General features: G+C 39.7%; 1 protein-coding gene across 1 annotated transcript in view; it reads left to right on the top strand.

The window, feature by feature from the left end:
• The window catches only part of LOC308521524 (uncharacterized protein), a gene marked incomplete at its 3' end in the record, with an annotated part of 103794 nt that overhangs the window by 12716 nt on the left and 71846 nt on the right, over nt 1-19232 (top strand). The window contains exons 3-14 of the mRNA XM_081094602.1: nt 1201-1239; nt 2693-2863; nt 4312-4332; nt 5993-6031; nt 7485-7655; nt 9102-9122; nt 10793-10831; nt 12285-12455; nt 13903-13923; nt 15602-15640; nt 17094-17264; nt 18712-18732. Coding sequence (XP_080950728.1) covers nt 1201-1239; nt 2693-2863; nt 4312-4332; nt 5993-6031; nt 7485-7655; nt 9102-9122; nt 10793-10831; nt 12285-12455; nt 13903-13923; nt 15602-15640; nt 17094-17264; nt 18712-18732 — 924 coding nt within the window. The remainder of the gene's footprint in view (nt 1-1200; nt 1240-2692; nt 2864-4311; nt 4333-5992; nt 6032-7484; nt 7656-9101; nt 9123-10792; nt 10832-12284; nt 12456-13902; nt 13924-15601; nt 15641-17093; nt 17265-18711; nt 18733-19232) is intronic.

Below are 19232 nucleotides of genomic sequence, written 5' to 3'. Positions count from 1 at the left end.
CTCCACTGTCCTGCCAAAATTTTCTACGTTCCGATGTCATTCATTGACTGAGTGGTGGCCTAAAGGCCCACTCTTTCACCTCGCTGGGGACCGTATTCCAGGTGGCACAGATAATTCATATAATATTTCCTGGCCTTTTTCTTTCCAACTCCATTAAATGGTCTTTATTCTTTTGCATTTTGATTCGCTCAGGTATTCACTCACAACATTGCACAAGATTTTTTATGTTTGCAAAAGGATATTAAATCTTAAGGAAAGTTTATGTGTGATGTATCTTTAGCTCAGAACTCTCTATGTCAGTGGTTCTCAACCTTCCTAATGCCGCGACCCGTTAACACAGTTCCTCGTGTTGTGGTGAGCCCCAACCATAAAATTATTTTTGGTTCCTACTTCATAACTGTAATTTTGCTATTGTTATGAATCATAATGTAAATATCTGATATGAAGGATGTATTTTCGTTGTTACAAATTGAACATAATTAAAGCATAGTGATTATTCAAAAAAACAATATGTAATTATACGTGTTTTCCGATGGTCGTAGGCGACCCCCGTGAAAGGGTCCTTTGACCCCAAGAGGGGTCGCGACCCACAGTGTGAGAACAGCTGCTCTACGTGGATGACATGAGAAGCTGTTTCTCATAGCATGATCCCCAAAGGTTTATTCATGGAGACCTAATAGAATCAATAAATGCCTTATGCCCTCCTTTTCTGATGTTACACTTCAATTATGTTTTAGTTTAGAGATACAATGGAATTATGCAAGGGAGCTCCTTATGTTGATAAGCAGGCTTCCTATGATGACTGATGCGGATACAGGTGTTGACAGCCGGGTACTTGTACTATATACAGGCTTCTGCATCAGACTTTAAGTACCTCCCTCAGGTATGGGCACTTTTGCCATTTAGGTCTGAAAAGGTGGAAAGCCTAAAGCAAGACCAAAGATTGATATCGTGTACCCCAGAGGAAGTTCTACTTTTAGTCTATACTTTCCCATCTCATGCCTTTGGCACGAATGGGTATGGAAATGGAGGGTTAGGATTCTTTGGCTCCGCTTCTTAGAAAAGTCGGTTTGTTTCCATTAAACAGTAAAAAAAAAAAAAAAAAAAAAAAAAAAAAAGAAGGGTTTCAAATTAGCGCCCTCTTCGCGACATTGTGCTTGCATCATCTTTGAACAGAGTTTCTTTCTTTCACTCTTTCAGATAAAGGAGGTGACCAGGATAAAGCCAAGCCCCATGAAGGTATTTTACTTTGCACTTACTCAGTTTCATGTGTTTATTTTCCATCTGTTTTCAACTCTCAAGGATCATCTTCCTTACTCCACCACACACATGTACATGACTTTTTCATGTATTGGTATGATTTTTGAACATAAGTTTACTATTTTCATTTGTTATTTGGTTTCCCCCATGGTTATTTCTTTGATCGTCCTGTCTTGTACGCAAACAGTTTCTTCCTGAAAAGAAAATTTTAGTAATTACTTTGGAAAATTTTGCTACTTTTAAAGTATCTTATCTGAAAGTATTGTCCAATATAGTTTCAGTTCATACAATGTAGACCTCGCCTCCTGTCCCTCCTTAACCTTTCAATGTAGACCTCTCCCCCTTCCCCATCTGCAGCCAGCGATTACTGCCATTTAATACTTTACCTCCCTTCCCTCTGAATTGCTTGTGGTAAAGTTTCTTCAGGCATGAGTTAAAATCAGGCTCACATGCAATAAAGTTCTGTATTCATCATTTGACAACACGTTGAGGATAGAGGTACCCATTAACCTAATCTGCATAACCAATGGGAGCAGTGGTTCTGGATTTGATGAGTCATTATTTGTGGTAGTGTTGTATGGCCAGCTCGCACAATAGAAGAACTGACTATATTTACCTACAGCCAGATAGCTTCTATGTCATTAAAGGCCTGTGGCCGTGACGTTGGGTCATATGGTATCTCTATTCTTAATTGTTGTGGAACCTCCATACTATGACTTCATGACCCAACGTGCAGCGGCTCTCACGATGGTCGGGGCAGAATGCCCGCAGCATCTGCGGACGTCTGGGGCGGGATGCCGGCAGTCTCCACGGAGCGTACAAGGCTTCGTGGTGCGGCGGACATGGCCCTGATGGCAGGCTAGGCCTAGGGGACCCTACATTCGTACAATTTAATCATGCACTGGGTCTATAGTACTAAAATAAAAACCTTATTCTTATGTCTGAGTAATATCCCATTGTATATAGGCACCGCTTCATCTTTACCCTAGCATGTATTCAAGGACACTCACTTGGCTTGCTTCCATGTCTAGTCCACTGTGACTAATGCTACAGGGAACATAGTAGTGCATATATCATTGGGAAGAAATATTTTCAAATTCTGGGCGGTAAGTATGCTTAGAAGGTGTTGCTGGGTCATATGGGATCTCTATTCTAAGTTTTGATTAACCTCCGTACTGTTTCCCACAGTAGCTGTACCAGTTCACATTCCCACCAGCAGTAAATGAGGCTTCCCTTTCCTCCACAACCACTCCAACATTTGTTACTACCAGTCTTGTTGGTAACAGCCACTCTAACAGGGGTGAGGTGGTGTCTCCTTGTAGGTTTGATTTGCACTTCCCTAGTAGCTAGTGCAGTACAGGACCTTTTCAAATACCTGTTGGCCATGGGTACGTCTTCTTGGAAGGTGAAATACTGCCATTTGCGACAACAGGGATGGATCTTGAAAATATCGTGCTGAGCAGACAAAGCCAAGAACCATATGATTTTCCTCATACGTGGCATATGAAACCGAAAGCACAAAATGAGCACACAAGACAATCAAACAAAACCTCACAGAGACAGGACAGCATGGAACAGACTCAGGATTCTCAGACGCATCAGGGTAGGTGTTATGGGAACAGGTGGGCATGAATGATTAAGCAAAGAACTTAAATGCACATATGCATAACCCGTGGACACAGACAGCAGTGTCTTGAAGACCTGGGAGTGAGGTGGTGGGAAACGGGTCGAGGGGGGCCATAGGGGCAAAAAGGGACAACTGTAATGCTCTCCACAATAAAACCTAAAACAAAACAGCACTCATAGACACAGACAACTGTATGGTGTTACCAGAGGGAAGGAGAGGGTAGTGCAGGATAAAGGAGGTGAAATATATGACGAAGGAATAAGATTTCACTTTGGGTCGTCAGCCCACAACGTGATACCCAGGTGATGTATCAAAGCACTGCACTATTAGTTCCACATAATTTTATTAACCAACATCACCCCAATAAATTTAATTTACCAAAATTTTAAAGAACAATTTTTAATACAATATTCATAATAAAACACTAAACAATCTCAAAAGGGATCACACGAAATTTTAGGGTAAGTACCAGAACTAATTTTTGTATAATTTCCTCAATTCATAGAATTCACTCATTTTTCCCTGTTTAATTACCTCAAAAGGGAGCGTATGTGTGTGGGTGTGTGTGTGTATGCGCGGGCACATTATTTGTTTTGTATCTGCATCCTAAGTTTAAATACGTAGTTTTCAATATTTTTTTAATTTTTTGTGTTTTGCATAAAATTTACGTTAATTTTTCCTTTTCATTTTTTCTGACAAACTTCTGAAGATATTGGTTAAATTTTCTCTCATATCACTTTACTCCCAAACACTTTAAAATGACTGCTTTCCCGATGCGTCTAACATTTCCTGCCTTTATACTGATTGGCCAATTCATTGCTTTGCACTTCTGCAAGATGCCTACTAACCTACTACGGATTTCCTCCAGGAAACCTGTTTCTATACTTTCCAAGTCAATCTATTGTTCAACTATAATATACAACATGGCTACTGTAATCATGAGACGTGACTGCAGGCAGGTTCCAAAGTAGGTTAAAGTTGTGAGTACATGAAACACAGAATTTCATCTTTTATTATTTTTATTCACTACTAATTATATCATTTAGCAATCAACCATAACTCTACTTTTGCCCCACCCTATATTATATTTAGTACCAAGGAACTAGTAAAAGATACAAGCGCCCCCACCCCAAATTATAAAATCTTCAATTTAAATAAGAGTATTTTATGAGGCAACTAACAGAACTGTATTTCTAAACTTTTTTTTTTTTTTTTTTGCTTAAATCACTATATTCAGACCCTTCGTCCCTTTGAATTTTGGGATTCTGATCAAATAAGAACTTTCAGCCACTGTTTCCACCTGTGTGTGTTGTGTGTTCCTCTGCAACACGACGGGTTTGATTCTGCGAGCATGTTGTAGAAGAAATTGAATTTTATTCATATTTGTTTCCCGTGATATTTACAATTTCACTTTTATTTTTCAGAAAATCTTCAGGAAAAATTTGGTAAGTTATTTCTGACAATCCTTTATTGCCAAACCTTTATAAACAATGCGATGTCTTAGCATTATCTGCCTTGTCCCCTCTTGACATTCTTTGGCTCGCCTTTCTTTCGGAAGTCTACTCCTTCTTCCTCAATTATTTTGGCCTGTATACTTCTAACATGTGAAGGTCCATCTATTTCTTTCTCATACTTTCCATCCGTCCCAGTTTCTTCCCTTCTCCGTCTCATAGCTGTGCTTGCCTATAAACTTTGGCATTTTCTGCTTCCCAGAAACTTGCCATATTTGCTGTGAATCTTGTGAAGTGAAGGGGATTGTGCTAACAGGCACAGGATTTCCATTCTATATATTGTCTGTAAAATACCCATTAAAGTAGGACCTCAGCCATTTTGTACAAGTTGAGGGGCCCATCTTAAGCAAACTGAGTGATGAGAGAAGATCCCATATGCGATGAGTCCATTTGACCCCTCCACTGTCCTGCCAAAATTTTCTACGTTCCGATGTCATTCATTGACTGAGTGGTGGCCTAAAGGCCCACTCTTTCACCTCGCTGGGGACCGTATTCCAGGTGGCACAGATAATTCATATAATATTTCCTGGCCTTTTTCTTTCCAACTCCATTAAATGGTCTTTATTCTTTTGCATTTTGATTCGCTCAGGTATTCACTCACAACATTGCACAAGATTTTTTATGTTTGCAAAAGGATATTAAATCTTAAGGAAAGTTTATGTGTGATGTATCTTTAGCTCAGAACTCTCTATGTCAGTGGTTCTCAACCTTCCTAATGCCGCGACCCGTTAACACAGTTCCTCGTGTTGTGGTGAGCCCCAACCATAAAATTATTTTTGGTTCCTACTTCATAACTGTAATTTTGCTATTGTTATGAATCATAATGTAAATATCTGATATGAAGGATGTATTTTCGTTGTTACAAATTGAACAGAATTAAAGCATAGTGATTATTCAAAAAAACAATATGTAATTATACGCGTTTTCCGATGGTCGTAGGCGACCCCCGTGAAAGGGTCCTTTGACCCCAAGAGGGGTCGCGACCCACAGTGTGAGAACAGCTGCTCTACGTGGATGACATGAGAAGCTGTTTCTCATAGCATGATCCCCAAAGGTTTATTCATGGAGACCTAATAGAATCAATAAATGCCTTATGCCCTCCTTTTCTGATGTTACACTTCAATTATGTTTTAGTTTAGAGATACAATGGAATTATGCAAGGGAGCTCCTTATGTTGATAAGCAGGCTTCCTATGATGACTGATGCGGATACAGGTGTTGACAGCCGGGTACTTGTACTATATACAGGCTTCTGCATCAGACTTTAAGTACCTCCCTCAGGTATGGGCACTTTTGCCATTTAGGTCTGAAAAGGTGGAAAGCCTAAAGCAAGACCAAAGATTGATATCGTGTACCCCAGAGGAAGTTCTACTTTTAGTCTATACTTTCCCATCTCATGCCTTTGGCACGAATGGGTATGGAAATGGAGGGTTAGGATTCTTTGGCTCCGCTTCTTAGAAAAGTCGGTTTGTTTCCATTAAACAGTAAAAAAAAAAAAAAAAAAAAAAAAAAAGAAGGGTTTCAAATTAGCGCCCTCTTCGCGACATTGTGCTTGCATCATCTTTGAACAGAGTTTCTTTCTTTCACTCTTTCAGATAAAGGAGGTGACCAGGATAAAGCCAAGCCCCATGAAGGTATTTTACTTTGCACTTACTCAGTTTCATGTGTTTATTTTCCATCTGTTTTCAACTCTCAAGGATCATCTTCCTTACTCCACCACACACATGTACATGACTTTTTCATGTATTGGTATGATTTTTGAACATAAGTTTACTATTTTCATTTGTTATTTGGTTTCCCCCATGGTTATTTCTTTGATCGTCCTGTCTTGTACGCAAACAGTTTCTTCCTGAAAAGAAAATTTTAGTAATTACTTTGGAAAATTTTGCTACTTTTAAAGTATCTTATCTGAAAGTATTGTCCAATATAGTTTCAGTTCATACAATGTAGACCTCGCCTCCTGTCCCTCCTTAACCTTACAATGTAGACCTCTCCCCCTTCCCCATCTGCAGCCAGCGATTACTGCCATTTAATACTTTACCTCCCTTCCCTCTGAATTGCTTGTGGTAAAGTTTCTTCAGGCATGAGTTAAAATCAGGCTCACATGCAATAAAGTTCTGTATTCATCATTTGACAACACGTTGAGGATAGAGGTACCCATTAACCTAATCTGCATAACCAATGGGAGCAGTGGTTCTGGATTTGATGAGTCATTATTTGTGGTAGTGTTGTATGGCCAGCTCGCACAATAGAAGAACTGACTATATTTACCTACAGCCAGATAGCTTCTATGTCATTAAAGGCCTGTGGCCGTGACGTTGGGTCATATGGTATCTCTATTCTTAATTGTTGTGGAACCTCCATACTATGACTTCATGACCCAACGTGCAGCGGCTCTCACGATGGTCGGGGCAGAATGCCCGCAGCATCTGCGGACGTCTGGGGCGGGATGCCGGCAGTCTCCACGGAGCGTACAAGGCTTCGTGGTGCGGCGGACATGGCCCTGATGGCAGGCTAGGCCTAGGGGACCCTACATTCGTACAATTTAATCATGCACTGGGTCTATAGTACTAAAATAAAAACCTTATTCTTATGTCTGAGTAATATCCCATTGTATATAGGCACCGCTTCATCTTTACCCTAGCATGTATTCAAGGACACTCACTTGGCTTGCTTCCATGTCTAGTCCACTGTGACTAATGCTACAGGGAACATAGTAGTGCATATATCATTGGGAAGAAATATTTTCAAATTCTGGGCGGTAAGTATGCTTAGAAGGTGTTGCTGGGTCATATGGGATCTCTATTCTAAGTTTTGATTAACCTCCGTACTGTTTCCCACAGTAGCTGTACCAGTTCACATTCCCACCAGCAGTAAATGAGGCTTCCCTTTCCTCCACAACCACTCCAACATTTGTTACTACCAGTCTTGTTGGTAACAGCCACTCTAACAGGGGTGAGGTGGTGTCTCCTTGTAGGTTTGATTTGCACTTCCCTAGTAGCTAGTGCAGTACAGGACCTTTTCAAATACCTGTTGGCCATGGGTACGTCTTCTTGGAAGGTGAAATACTGCCATTTGCGACAACAGGGATGGATCTTGAAAATATCGTGCTGAGCAGACAAAGCCAAGAACCATATGATTTTCCTCATACGTGGCATATGAAACCGAAAGCACAAAATGAGCACACAAGACAATCAAACAAAACCTCACAGAGACAGGACAGCATGGAACAGACTCAGGATTCTCAGACGCATCAGGGTAGGTGTTATGGGAACAGGTGGGCATGAATGATTAAGCAAAGAACTTAAATGCACATATGCATAACCCGTGGACACAGACAGCAGTGTCTTGAAGACCTGGGAGTGAGGTGGTGGGAAACGGGTCGAGGGGGGCCATAGGGGCAAAAAGGGACAACTGTAATGCTCTCCACAATAAAACCTAAAACAAAACAGCACTCATAGACACAGACAACTGTATGGTGTTACCAGAGGGAAGGAGAGGGTAGTGCAGGATAAAGGAGGTGAAATATATGACGAAGGAATAAGATTTCACTTTGGGTCGTCAGCCCACAACGTGATACCCAGGTGATGTATCAAAGCACTGCACTATTAGTTCCACATAATTTTATTAACCAACATCACCCCAATAAATTTAATTTACCAAAATTTTAAAGAACAATTTTTAATACAATATTCATAATAAAACACTAAACAATCTCAAAAGGGATCACACGAAATTTTAGGGTAAGTACCAGAACTAATTTTTGTATAATTTCCTCAATTCATAGAATTCACTCATTTTTCCCTGTTTAATTACCTCAAAAGGGAGCGTATGTGTGTGTGTGTGTGTGTGTATGCGCGGGCACATTATTTGTTTTGTATCTGCATCCTAAGTTTAAATACGTAGTTTTCAATATTTTTTAATTTTTTGTGTTTTGCATAAAATTTACGTTAATTTTTCCTTTTCATTTTTTCTGACAAACTTCTGAAGATATTGGTTAAATTTTCTCTCATATCACTTTACTCCCAAACACTTTAAAATGACTGCTTTCCCGATGCGTCTAACATTTCCTGCCTTTATACTGATTGGCCAATTCATTGCTTTGCACTTCTGCAAGATGCCTACTAACCTACTACGGATTTCCTCCAGGAAACCTGTTTCTATACTTTCCAAGTCAATCTATTGTTCAACTATAATATACAACATGGCTACTGTAATCATGAGACGTGACTGCAGGCAGGTTCCAAAGTAGGTTAAAGTTGTGAGTACATGAAACACAGAATTTCATCTTTTATTATTTTTATTCACTACTAATTATATCATTTAGCAATCAACCATAACTCTACTTTTGCCCCACCCTATATTATATTTAGTACCAAGGAACTAGTAAAAGATACAAGCGCCCCCACCCCAAATTATAAAATCTTCAATTTAAATAAGAGTATTTTATGAGGCAACTAACAGAACTGTATTTCTAAACTTTTTTTTTTTTTTTTTGCTTAAATCACTATATTCAGACCCTTCGTCCCTTTGAATTTTGGGATTCTGATCAAATAAGAACTTTCAGCCACTGTTTCCACCTGTGTGTGTTGTGTGTTCCTCTGCAACACGACGGGTTTGATTCTGCGAGCATGTTGTAGAAGAAATTGAATTTTATTCATATTTGTTTCCCGTGATATTTACAATTTCACTTTTATTTTTCAGAAAATCTTCAGGAAAAATTTGGTAAGTTATTTCTGACAATCCTTTATTGCCAAACCTTTATAAACAATGCGATGTCTTAGCATTATCTGCCTTGTCCCCTCTTGACATTCTTTGGCTCGCCTTTCTTTCGGAAGTCTACTCCTTCTTCCTCAATTATTTTGGCCTGTATACTTCTAACATGTGAAGGTCCATCTATTTCTTTCTCATACTTTCCATCCGTCCCAGTTTCTTCCCTTCTCCGTCTCATAGCTGTGCTTGCCTATAAACTTTGGCATTTTCTGCTTCCCAGAAACTTGCCATATTTGCTGTGAATCTTGTGAAGTGAAGGGGATTGTGCTAACAGGCACAGGATTTCCATTCTATATATTGTCTGTAAAATACCCATTAAAGTAGGACCTCAGCCATTTTGTACAAGTTGAGGGGCCCATCTTAAGCAAACTGAGTGATGAGAGAAGATCCCATATGCGATGAGTCCATTTGACCCCTCCACTGTCCTGCCAAAATTTTCTACGTTCCGATGTCATTCATTGACTGAGTGGTGGCCTAAAGGCCCACTCTTTCACCTCGCTGGGGACCGTATTCCAGGTGGCACAGATAATTCATATAATATTTCCTGGCCTTTTTCTTTCCAACTCCATTAAATGGTCTTTATTCTTTTGCATTTTGATTCGCTCAGGTATTCACTCACAACATTGCACAAGATTTTTTATGTTTGCAAAAGGATATTAAATCTTAAGGAAAGTTTATGTGTGATGTATCTTTAGCTCAGAACTCTCTATGTCAGTGGTTCTCAACCTTCCTAATGCCGCGACCCGTTAACACAGTTCCTCGTGTTGTGGTGAGCCCCAACCATAAAATTATTTTTGGTTCCTACTTCATAACTGTAATTTTGCTATTGTTATGAATCATAATGTAAATATCTGATATGAAGGATGTATTTTCGTTGTTACAAATTGAACAGAATTAAAGCATAGTGATTATTCAAAAAAACAATATGTAATTATACGCGTTTTCCGATGGTCGTAGGCGACCCCCGTGAAAGGGTCCTTTGACCCCAAGAGGGGTCGCGACCCACAGTGTGAGAACAGCTGCTCTACGTGGATGACATGAGAAGCTGTTTCTCATAGCATGATCCCCAAAGGTTTATTCATGGAGACCTAATAGAATCAATAAATGCCTTATGCCCTCCTTTTCTGATGTTACACTTCAATTATGTTTTAGTTTAGAGATACAATGGAATTATGCAAGGGAGCTCCTTATGTTGATAAGCAGGCTTCCTATGATGACTGATGCGGATACAGGTGTTGACAGCCGGGTACTTGTACTATATACAGGCTTCTGCATCAGACTTTAAGTACCTCCCTCAGGTATGGGCACTTTTGCCATTTAGGTCTGAAAAGGTGGAAAGCCTAAAGCAAGACCAAAGATTGATATCGTGTACCCCAGAGGAAGTTCTACTTTTAGTCTATACTTTCCCATCTCATGCCTTTGGCACGAATGGGTATGGAAATGGAGGGTTAGGATTCTTTGGCTCCGCTTCTTAGAAAAGTCGGTTTGTTTCCATTAAACAGTAAAAAAAAAAAAAAAAAAAAAAAAAAAAAAAAAAAAAGAAGGGTTTCAAATTAGCGCCCTCTTCGCGACATTGTGCTTGCATCATCTTTGAACAGAGTTTCTTTCTTTCACTCTTTCAGATAAAGGAGGTGACCAGGATAAAGCCAAGCCCCATGAAGGTATTTTACTTTGCACTTACTCAGTTTCATGTGTTTATTTTCCATCTGTTTTCAACTCTCAAGGATCATCTTCCTTACTCCACCACACACATGTACATGACTTTTTCATGTATTGGTATGATTTTTGAACATAAGTTTACTATTTTCATTTGTTATTTGGTTTCCCCCATGGTTATTTCTTTGATCGTCCTGTCTTGTACGCAAACAGTTTCTTCCTGAAAAGAAAATTTTAGTAATTACTTTGGAAAATTTTGCTACTTTTAAAGTATCTTATCTGAAAGTATTGTCCAATATAGTTTCAGTTCATACAATGTAGACCTCGCCTCCTGTCCCTCCTTAACCTTTCAATGTAGACCTCTCCCCCTTCCCCATCTGCAGCCAGCGATTACTGCCATTTAATACTTTACCTCCCTTCCCTCTGAATTGCTTGTGGTAAAGTTTCTTCAGGCATGAGTTAAAATCAGGCTCACATGCAATAAAGTTCTGTATTCATCATTTGACAACACGTTGAGGATAGAGGTACCCATTAACCTAATCTGCATAACCAATGGGAGCAGTGGTTCTGGATTTGATGAGTCATTATTTGTGGTAGTGTTGTATGGCCAGCTCGCACAATAGAAGAACTGACTATATTTACCTACAGCCAGATAGCTTCTATGTCATTAAAGGCCTGTGGCCGTGACGTTGGGTCATATGGTATCTCTATTCTTAATTGTTGTGGAACCTCCATACTATGACTTCATGACCCAACGTGCAGCGGCTCTCACGATGGTCGGGGCAGAATGCCCGCAGCATCTGCGGACGTCTGGGGCGGGATGCCGGCAGTCTCCACGGAGCGTACAAGGCTTCGTGGTGCGGCGGACATGGCCCTGATGGCAGGCTAGGCCTAGGGGACCCTACATTCGTACAATTTAATCATGCACTGGGTCTATAGTACTAAAATAAAAACCTTATTCTTATGTCTGAGTAATATCCCATTGTATATAGGCACCGCTTCATCTTTACCCTAGCATGTATTCAAGGACACTCACTTGGCTTGCTTCCATGTCTAGTCCACTGTGACTAATGCTACAGGGAACATAGTAGTGCATATATCATTGGGAAGAAATATTTTCAAATTCTGGGCGGTAAGTATGCTTAGAAGGTGTTGCTGGGTCATATGGGATCTCTATTCTAAGTTTTGATTAACCTCCGTACTGTTTCCCACAGTAGCTGTACCAGTTCACATTCCCACCAGCAGTAAATGAGGCTTCCCTTTCCTCCACAACCACTCCAACATTTGTTACTACCAGTCTTGTTGGTAACAGCCACTCTAACAGGGGTGAGGTGGTGTCTCCTTGTAGGTTTGATTTGCACTTCCCTAGTAGCTAGTGCAGTACAGGACCTTTTCAAATACCTGTTGGCCATGGGTACGTCTTCTTGGAAGGTGAAATACTGCCATTTGCGACAACAGGGATGGATCTTGAAAATATCGTGCTGAGCAGACAAAGCCAAGAACCATATGATTTTCCTCATACGTGGCATATGAAACCGAAAGCACAAAATGAGCACACAAGACAATCAAACAAAACCTCACAGAGACAGGACAGCATGGAACAGACTCAGGATTCTCAGACGCATCAGGGTAGGTGTTATGGGAACAGGTGGGCATGAATGATTAAGCAAAGAACTTAAATGCACATATGCATAACCCGTGGACACAGACAGCAGTGTCTTGAAGACCTGGGAGTGAGGTGGTGGGAAACGGGTCGAGGGGGGCCATAGGGGCAAAAAGGGACAACTGTAATGCTCTCCACAATAAAACCTAAAACAAAACAGCACTCATAGACACAGACAACTGTATGGTGTTACCAGAGGGAAGGAGAGGGTAGTGCAGGATAAAGGAGGTGAAATATATGACGAAGGAATAAGATTTCACTTTGGGTCGTCAGCCCACAACGTGATACCCAGGTGATGTATCAAAGCACTGCACTATTAGTTCCACATAATTTTATTAACCAACATCACCCCAATAAATTTAATTTACCAAAATTTTAAAGAACAATTTTTAATACAATATTCATAATAAAACACTAAATAATCTCAAAAGGGATCACACGAAATTTTAGGGTAAGTACCAGAACTAATTTTTGTATAATTTCCTCAATTCATAGAATTCACTCATTTTTCCCTGTTTAATTACCTCAAAAGGGAGCGTATGTGTGTGGGTGTGTGTGTGTATGCGCGGGCACATTATTTGTTTTGTATCTGCATCCTAAGTTTAAATACGTAGTTTTCAATATTTTTTTAATTTTTTGTGTTTTGCATAAAATTTACGTTAATTTTTCCTTTTCATTTTTTCTGACAAACTTCTGAAGATATTGGTTAAATTTTCTCTCATATCACTTTACTCCCAAACACTTTAAAATGACTGCTTTCCTGATGCGTCTAACATTTCCTGCCTTTATACTGATTGGCCAATTCATTGCTTTGCACTTCTGCAAGATGCCTACTAACCTACTACGGATTTCCTCCAGGAAACCTGTTTCTATACTTTCCAAGTCAATCTATTGTTCAACTATAATATACAACATGGCTACTGTAATCATGAGACGTGACTGCAGGCAGGTTCCAAAGTAGGTTAAAGTTGTGAGTACATGAAACACAGAATTTCATCTTTTATTATTTTTATTCACTACTAATTATATCATTTAGCAATCAACCATAACTCTACTTTTGCCCCACCCTATATTATATTTAGTACCAAGGAACTAGTAAAAGATACAAGCGCCCCCACCCCAAATTATAAAATCTTCAATTTAAATAAGAGTATTTTATGAGGCAACTAACAGAACTGTATTTCTAAACTTTTTTTTTTTTTTTTTGCTTAAATCACTATATTCAGACCCTTCGTCCCTTTGAATTTTGGGATTCTGATCAAATCAGAACTTTCAGCCACTGTTTCCACCTGTGTGTGTTGTGTGTTCCTCTGCAACACGACGGGTTTGATTCTGCGAGCATGTTGTAGAAGAAATTGAATTTTATTCATATTTGTTTCCCGTGATATTTACAATTTCACTTTTATTTTTCAGAAAATCTTCAGGAAAAATTTGGTAAGTTATTTCTGACAATCCTTTATTGCCAAACCTTTATAAACAATGCGATGTCTTAGCATTATCTGCCTTGTCCCCTCTTGACATTCTTTGGCTCGCCTTTCTTTCGGAAGTCTACTCCTTCTTCCTCAATTATTTTGGCCTGTATACTTCTAACATGTGAAGGTCCATCTATTTCTTTCTCATACTTTCCATCCGTCCCAGTTTCTTCCCTTCTCCGTCTCATAGCTGTGCTTGCCTATAAACTTTGGCATTTTCTGCTTCCCAGAAACTTGCCATATTTGCTGTGAATCTTGTGAAGTGAAGGGGATTGTGCTAACAGGCACAGGATTTCCATTCTATATATTGTCTGTAAAATACCCATTAAAGTAGGACCTCAGCCATTTTGTACAAGTTGAGGGGCCCATCTTAAGCAAACTGAGTGATGAGAGAAGATCCCATATGCGATGAGTCCATTTGACCCCTCCACTGTCCTGCCAAAATTTTCTACGTTCCGATGTCATTCATTGACTGAGTGGTGGCCTAAAGGCCCACTCTTTCACCTCGCTGGGGACCGTATTCCAGGTGGCACAGATAATTCATATAATATTTCCTGGCCTTTTTCTTTCCAACTCCATTAAATGGTCTTTATTCTTTTGCATTTTGATTCGCTCAGGTATTCACTCACAACATTGCACAAGATTTTTTATGTTTGCAAAAGGATATTAAATCTTAAGGAAAGTTTATGTGTGATGTATCTTTAGCTCAGAACTCTCTATGTCAGTGGTTCTCAACCTTCCTAATGCCGCGACCCGTTAACACAGTTCCTCGTGTTGTGGTGAGCCCCAACCATAAAATTATTTTTGGTTCCTACTTCATAACTGTAATTTTGCTATTGTTATGAATCATAATGTAAATATCTGATATGAAGGATGTATTTTCGTTGTTACAAATTGAACATAATTAAAGCATAGTGATTATTCAAAAAAACAATATGTAATTATACGTGTTTTCCGATGGTCGTAGGCGACCCCCGTGAAAGGGTCCTTTGACCCCAAGAGGGGTCGCGACCCACAGTGTGAGAACAGCTGCTCTACGTGGATGACATGAGAAGCTGTTTCTCATAGCATGATCCCCAAAGGTTTATTCATGGAGACCTAATAGAATCAATAAATGCCTTATGCCCTCCTTTTCTGATGTTACACTTCAATTATGTTTTAGTTTAGAGATACAATGGAATTATGCAAGGGAGCTCCTTATGTTGATAAGCAGGCTTCCTATGATGACTGATGCGGATACAGGTGTTGACAGCCGGGTACTTGTACTATATACAGGCTTCTGCATCAGACTTTAAGTACCTCCCTCAGGTATGGGCACTTTTGCCATTTAGGTCTGAAAAGGTGGAAAGCCTAAAGCAAGACCAAAGATTGATATCGTGTACCCCAGAGGAAGTTCTACTTTTAGTCTATACTTTCCCATCTCATGCCTTTGGCACGAATGGGTATGGAAATGGAGGGTTAGGATTCTTTGGCTCCGCTTCTTAGAAAAGTCGGTTTGTTTCCATTAAACAGTAAAAAAAAAAAAAAAAAAAAAAAAAAAAAAAAAAAAAAAAAAAAAGAAGGGTTTCAAATTAGCGCCCTCTTCGCGACATTGTGCTTGCATCATCTTTGAACAGAGTTTCTTTCTTTCACTCTTTCAGATAAAGGAGGTGACCAGGATAAAGCCAAGCCCCATGAAGGTATTTTACTTTGCACTTACTCAGTTTCATGTGTTTATTTTCCATCTGTTTTCAACTCTCAAGGATCATCTTCCTTACTCCACCACACACATGTACATGACTTTTTCATGTATTGGTATGATTTTTGAACATAAGTTTACTATTTTCATTTGTTATTTGGTTTCCCCCATGGTTATTTCTTTGATCGTCCTGTCTTGTACGCAAACAGTTTCTTCCTGAAAAGAAAATTTTAGTAATTACTTTGGAAAATTTTGCTACTTTTACAGTATCTTATCTGAAAGTATTGTCCAATATAGTTTCAGTTCATACAATGTAGACCTCGCCTCCTGTCCCTCCTTAACCTTTCAATGTAGACCTCTCCCCCTTCCCCATCTGCAGCCAGCGATTACTGCCATTTAATACTTTACCTCCCTTCCCTCTGAATTGCTTGTGGTAAAGTTTCTTCAGGCATGAGTTAAAATCAGGCTCACATGCAATAAAGTTCTGTATTCATCATTTGACAACACGTTGAGGATAGAGGTACCCATTAACCTAATCTGCATAACCAATGGGAGCAGTGGTTCTGGATTTGATGAGTCATTATTTGTGGTAGTGTTGTATGGCCAGCTCGCACAATAGAAGAACTGACTATATTTACCTACAGCCAGATAGCTTCTATGTCATTAAAGGCCTGTGGCCGTGACGTTGGGTCATATGGTATCTCTATTCTTAATTGTTGTGGAACCTCCATACTATGACTTCATGACCCAACGTGCAGCGGCTCTCACGATGGTCGGGGCAGAATGCCCGCAGCATCTGCGGACGTCTGGGGCGGGATGCCGGCAGTCTCCACGGAGCGTACAAGGCTTCGTGGTGCGGCGGACATGGCCCTGATGGCAGGCTAGGCCTAGGGGACCCTACATTCGTACAATTTAATCATGCACTGGGTCTATAGTACTAAAATAAAAACCTTATTCTTATGTCTGAGTAATATCCCATTGTATATAGGCACCGCTTCATCTTTACCCTAGCATGTATTCAAGGACACTCACTTGGCTTGCTTCCATGTCTAGTCCACTGTGACTAATGCTACAGGGAACATAGTAGTGCATATATCATTGGGAAGAAATATTTTCAAATTCTGGGCGGTAAGTATGCTTAGAAGGTGTTGCTGGGTCATATGGGATCTCTATTCTAAGTTTTGATTAACCTCCGTACTGTTTCCCACAGTAGCTGTACCAGTTCACATTCCCACCAGCAGTAAATGAGGCTTCCCTTTCCTCCACAACCACTCCAACATTTGTTACTACCAGTCTTGTTGGTAACAGCCACTCTAACAGGGGTGAGGTGGTGTCTCCTTGTAGGTTTGATTTGCACTTCCCTAGTAGCTAGTGCAGTACAGGACCTTTTCAAATACCTGTTGGCCATGGGTACGTCTTCTTGGAAGATGAAATACTGCCATTTGCGACAACAGGGATGGATCTTGAAAATATCGTGCTGAGCAGACAAAGCCAAGAACCATATGATTTTCCTCATACGTGGCATATGAAACCGAAAGCACAAAATGAGCACACAAGACAATCAAACAAAACCTCACAGAGACAGGACAGCATGGAACAGACTCAGGATTCTCAGGCGCATCAGGGTAGGTGTTATGGGAACAGGTGGGCATGAATGATTAAGCAAAGAACTTAAATGCACATATGCATAACCCGTGGACACAGACAGCAGTGTCTTGAAGACCTGGGAGTGAGGTGGTGGGAAACGGGTCGAGGGGGGCCATAGGGGCAAAAAGGGACAACTGTAATGCTCTCCACAATAAAACCTAAAACAAAACAGCACTCATAGACACAGACAACTGTATGGTGTTACCAGAGGGAAGGAGAGGGTAGTGCAGGATAAAGGAGGTGAAATATATGACGAAGGAATAAGATTTCACTTTGGGTCGTCAGCCCACAACGTGATACCCAGGTGATGTATCAAAGCACTGCACTATTAGTTCCACATAATTTTATTAACCAACATCACCCCAATAAATTTAATTTACCAAAATTTTAAAGAACAATTTTTAATACAATATTCATAATAAAACACTAAATAATCTCAAAAGGGATCACACGAAATTTTAGGGTAAGTACCAGAACTAATTTTTGTATAATTTCCTCAATTCATAGAATTCACTCATTTTTCCCTGTTTAATTACCTCAAAAGGGAGCGTATGTGTGTGGGTGTGTGTGTGTATGCGCGGGCACATTATTTGTTTTGTATCTGCATCCTAAGTTTAAATACGTAGTTTTCAATATTTTTTTAATTTTTTGTGTTTTGCATAAAATTTACGTTAATTTTTCCTTTTCATTTTTTCTGACAAACTTCTGAAGATATTGGTTAAATTTTCTCTCATATCACTTTACTCCCAAACACTTTAAAATGACTGCTTTCCTGATGCGTCTAACATTTCCTGCCTTTATACTGATTGGCCAATTCATTGCTTTGCACTTCTGCAAGATGCCTACTAACCTACTACGGATTTCCTCCAGGAAACCTGTTTCTATACTTTCCAAGTCAATCTATTGTTCAACTATAATATACAACATGGCTACTGTAATCATGAGACGTGACTGCAGGCAGGTTCCAAAGTAGGTTAAAGTTGTGAGTACATGAAACACAGAATTTCATCTTTTATTATTTTTATTCACTACTAATTATATCATTTAGCAATCAACCATAACTCTACTTTTGCCCCACCCTATATTATATTTAGTACCAAGGAACTAGTAAAAGATACAAGCGCCCCCACCCCAAATTATAAAATCTTCAATTTAAATAAGAGTATTTTATGAGGCAACTAACAGAACTGTATTTCTAAACTTTTTTTTTTTTTTTTTGCTTAAATCACTATATTCAGACCCTTCGTCCCTTTGAATTTTGGGATTCTGATCAAATCAGAACTTTCAGCCACTGTTTCCACCTGTGTGTGTTGTGTGTTCCTCTGCAACACGACGGGTTTGATTCTGCGAGCATGTTGTAGAAGAAATTGAATTTTATTCATATTTGTTTCCCGTGATATTTACAATTTCACTTTTATTTTTCAGAAAATCTTCAGGAAAAATTTGGTAAGTTATTTCTGACAATCCTTTATTGCCAAACCTTTATAAACAATGCGATGTCTTAGCATTATCTGCCTTGTCCCCTCTTGACATTCTTTGGCTCGCCTTTCTTTCGGAAGTCTACTCCTTCTTCCTCAATTATTTTGGCCTGTATACTTCTAACATGTGAAGGTCCATCTATTTCTTTCTCATACTTTCCATCCGTCCCAGTTTCTTCCCTTCTCCGTCTCATAGCTGTGCTTGCCTATAAACTTTGGCATTTTCTGCTTCCCAGAAACTTGCCATATTTGCTGTGAATCTTGTGAAGTGAAGGGGATTGTGCTAACAGGCACAGGATTTCCATTCTATATATTGTCTGTAAAATACCCATTAAAGTAGGACCTCAGCCATTTTGTACAAGTTGAGGGGCCCATCTTAAGCAAACTGAGTGATGAGAGAAGATCCCATATGCGATGAGTCCATTTGACCCCTCCACTGTCCTGCCAAAATTTTCTACGTTCCGATGT

The sequence above is a fragment of the Myotis nattereri genome (genome assembly GCF_964212035.1).
Source record: "Myotis nattereri genome assembly, chromosome: 6".
Taxonomy (NCBI): domain Eukaryota; kingdom Metazoa; phylum Chordata; class Mammalia; order Chiroptera; family Vespertilionidae; genus Myotis; species Myotis nattereri.
This window is presented reverse-complemented; position numbering and strand designations above follow the sequence as displayed.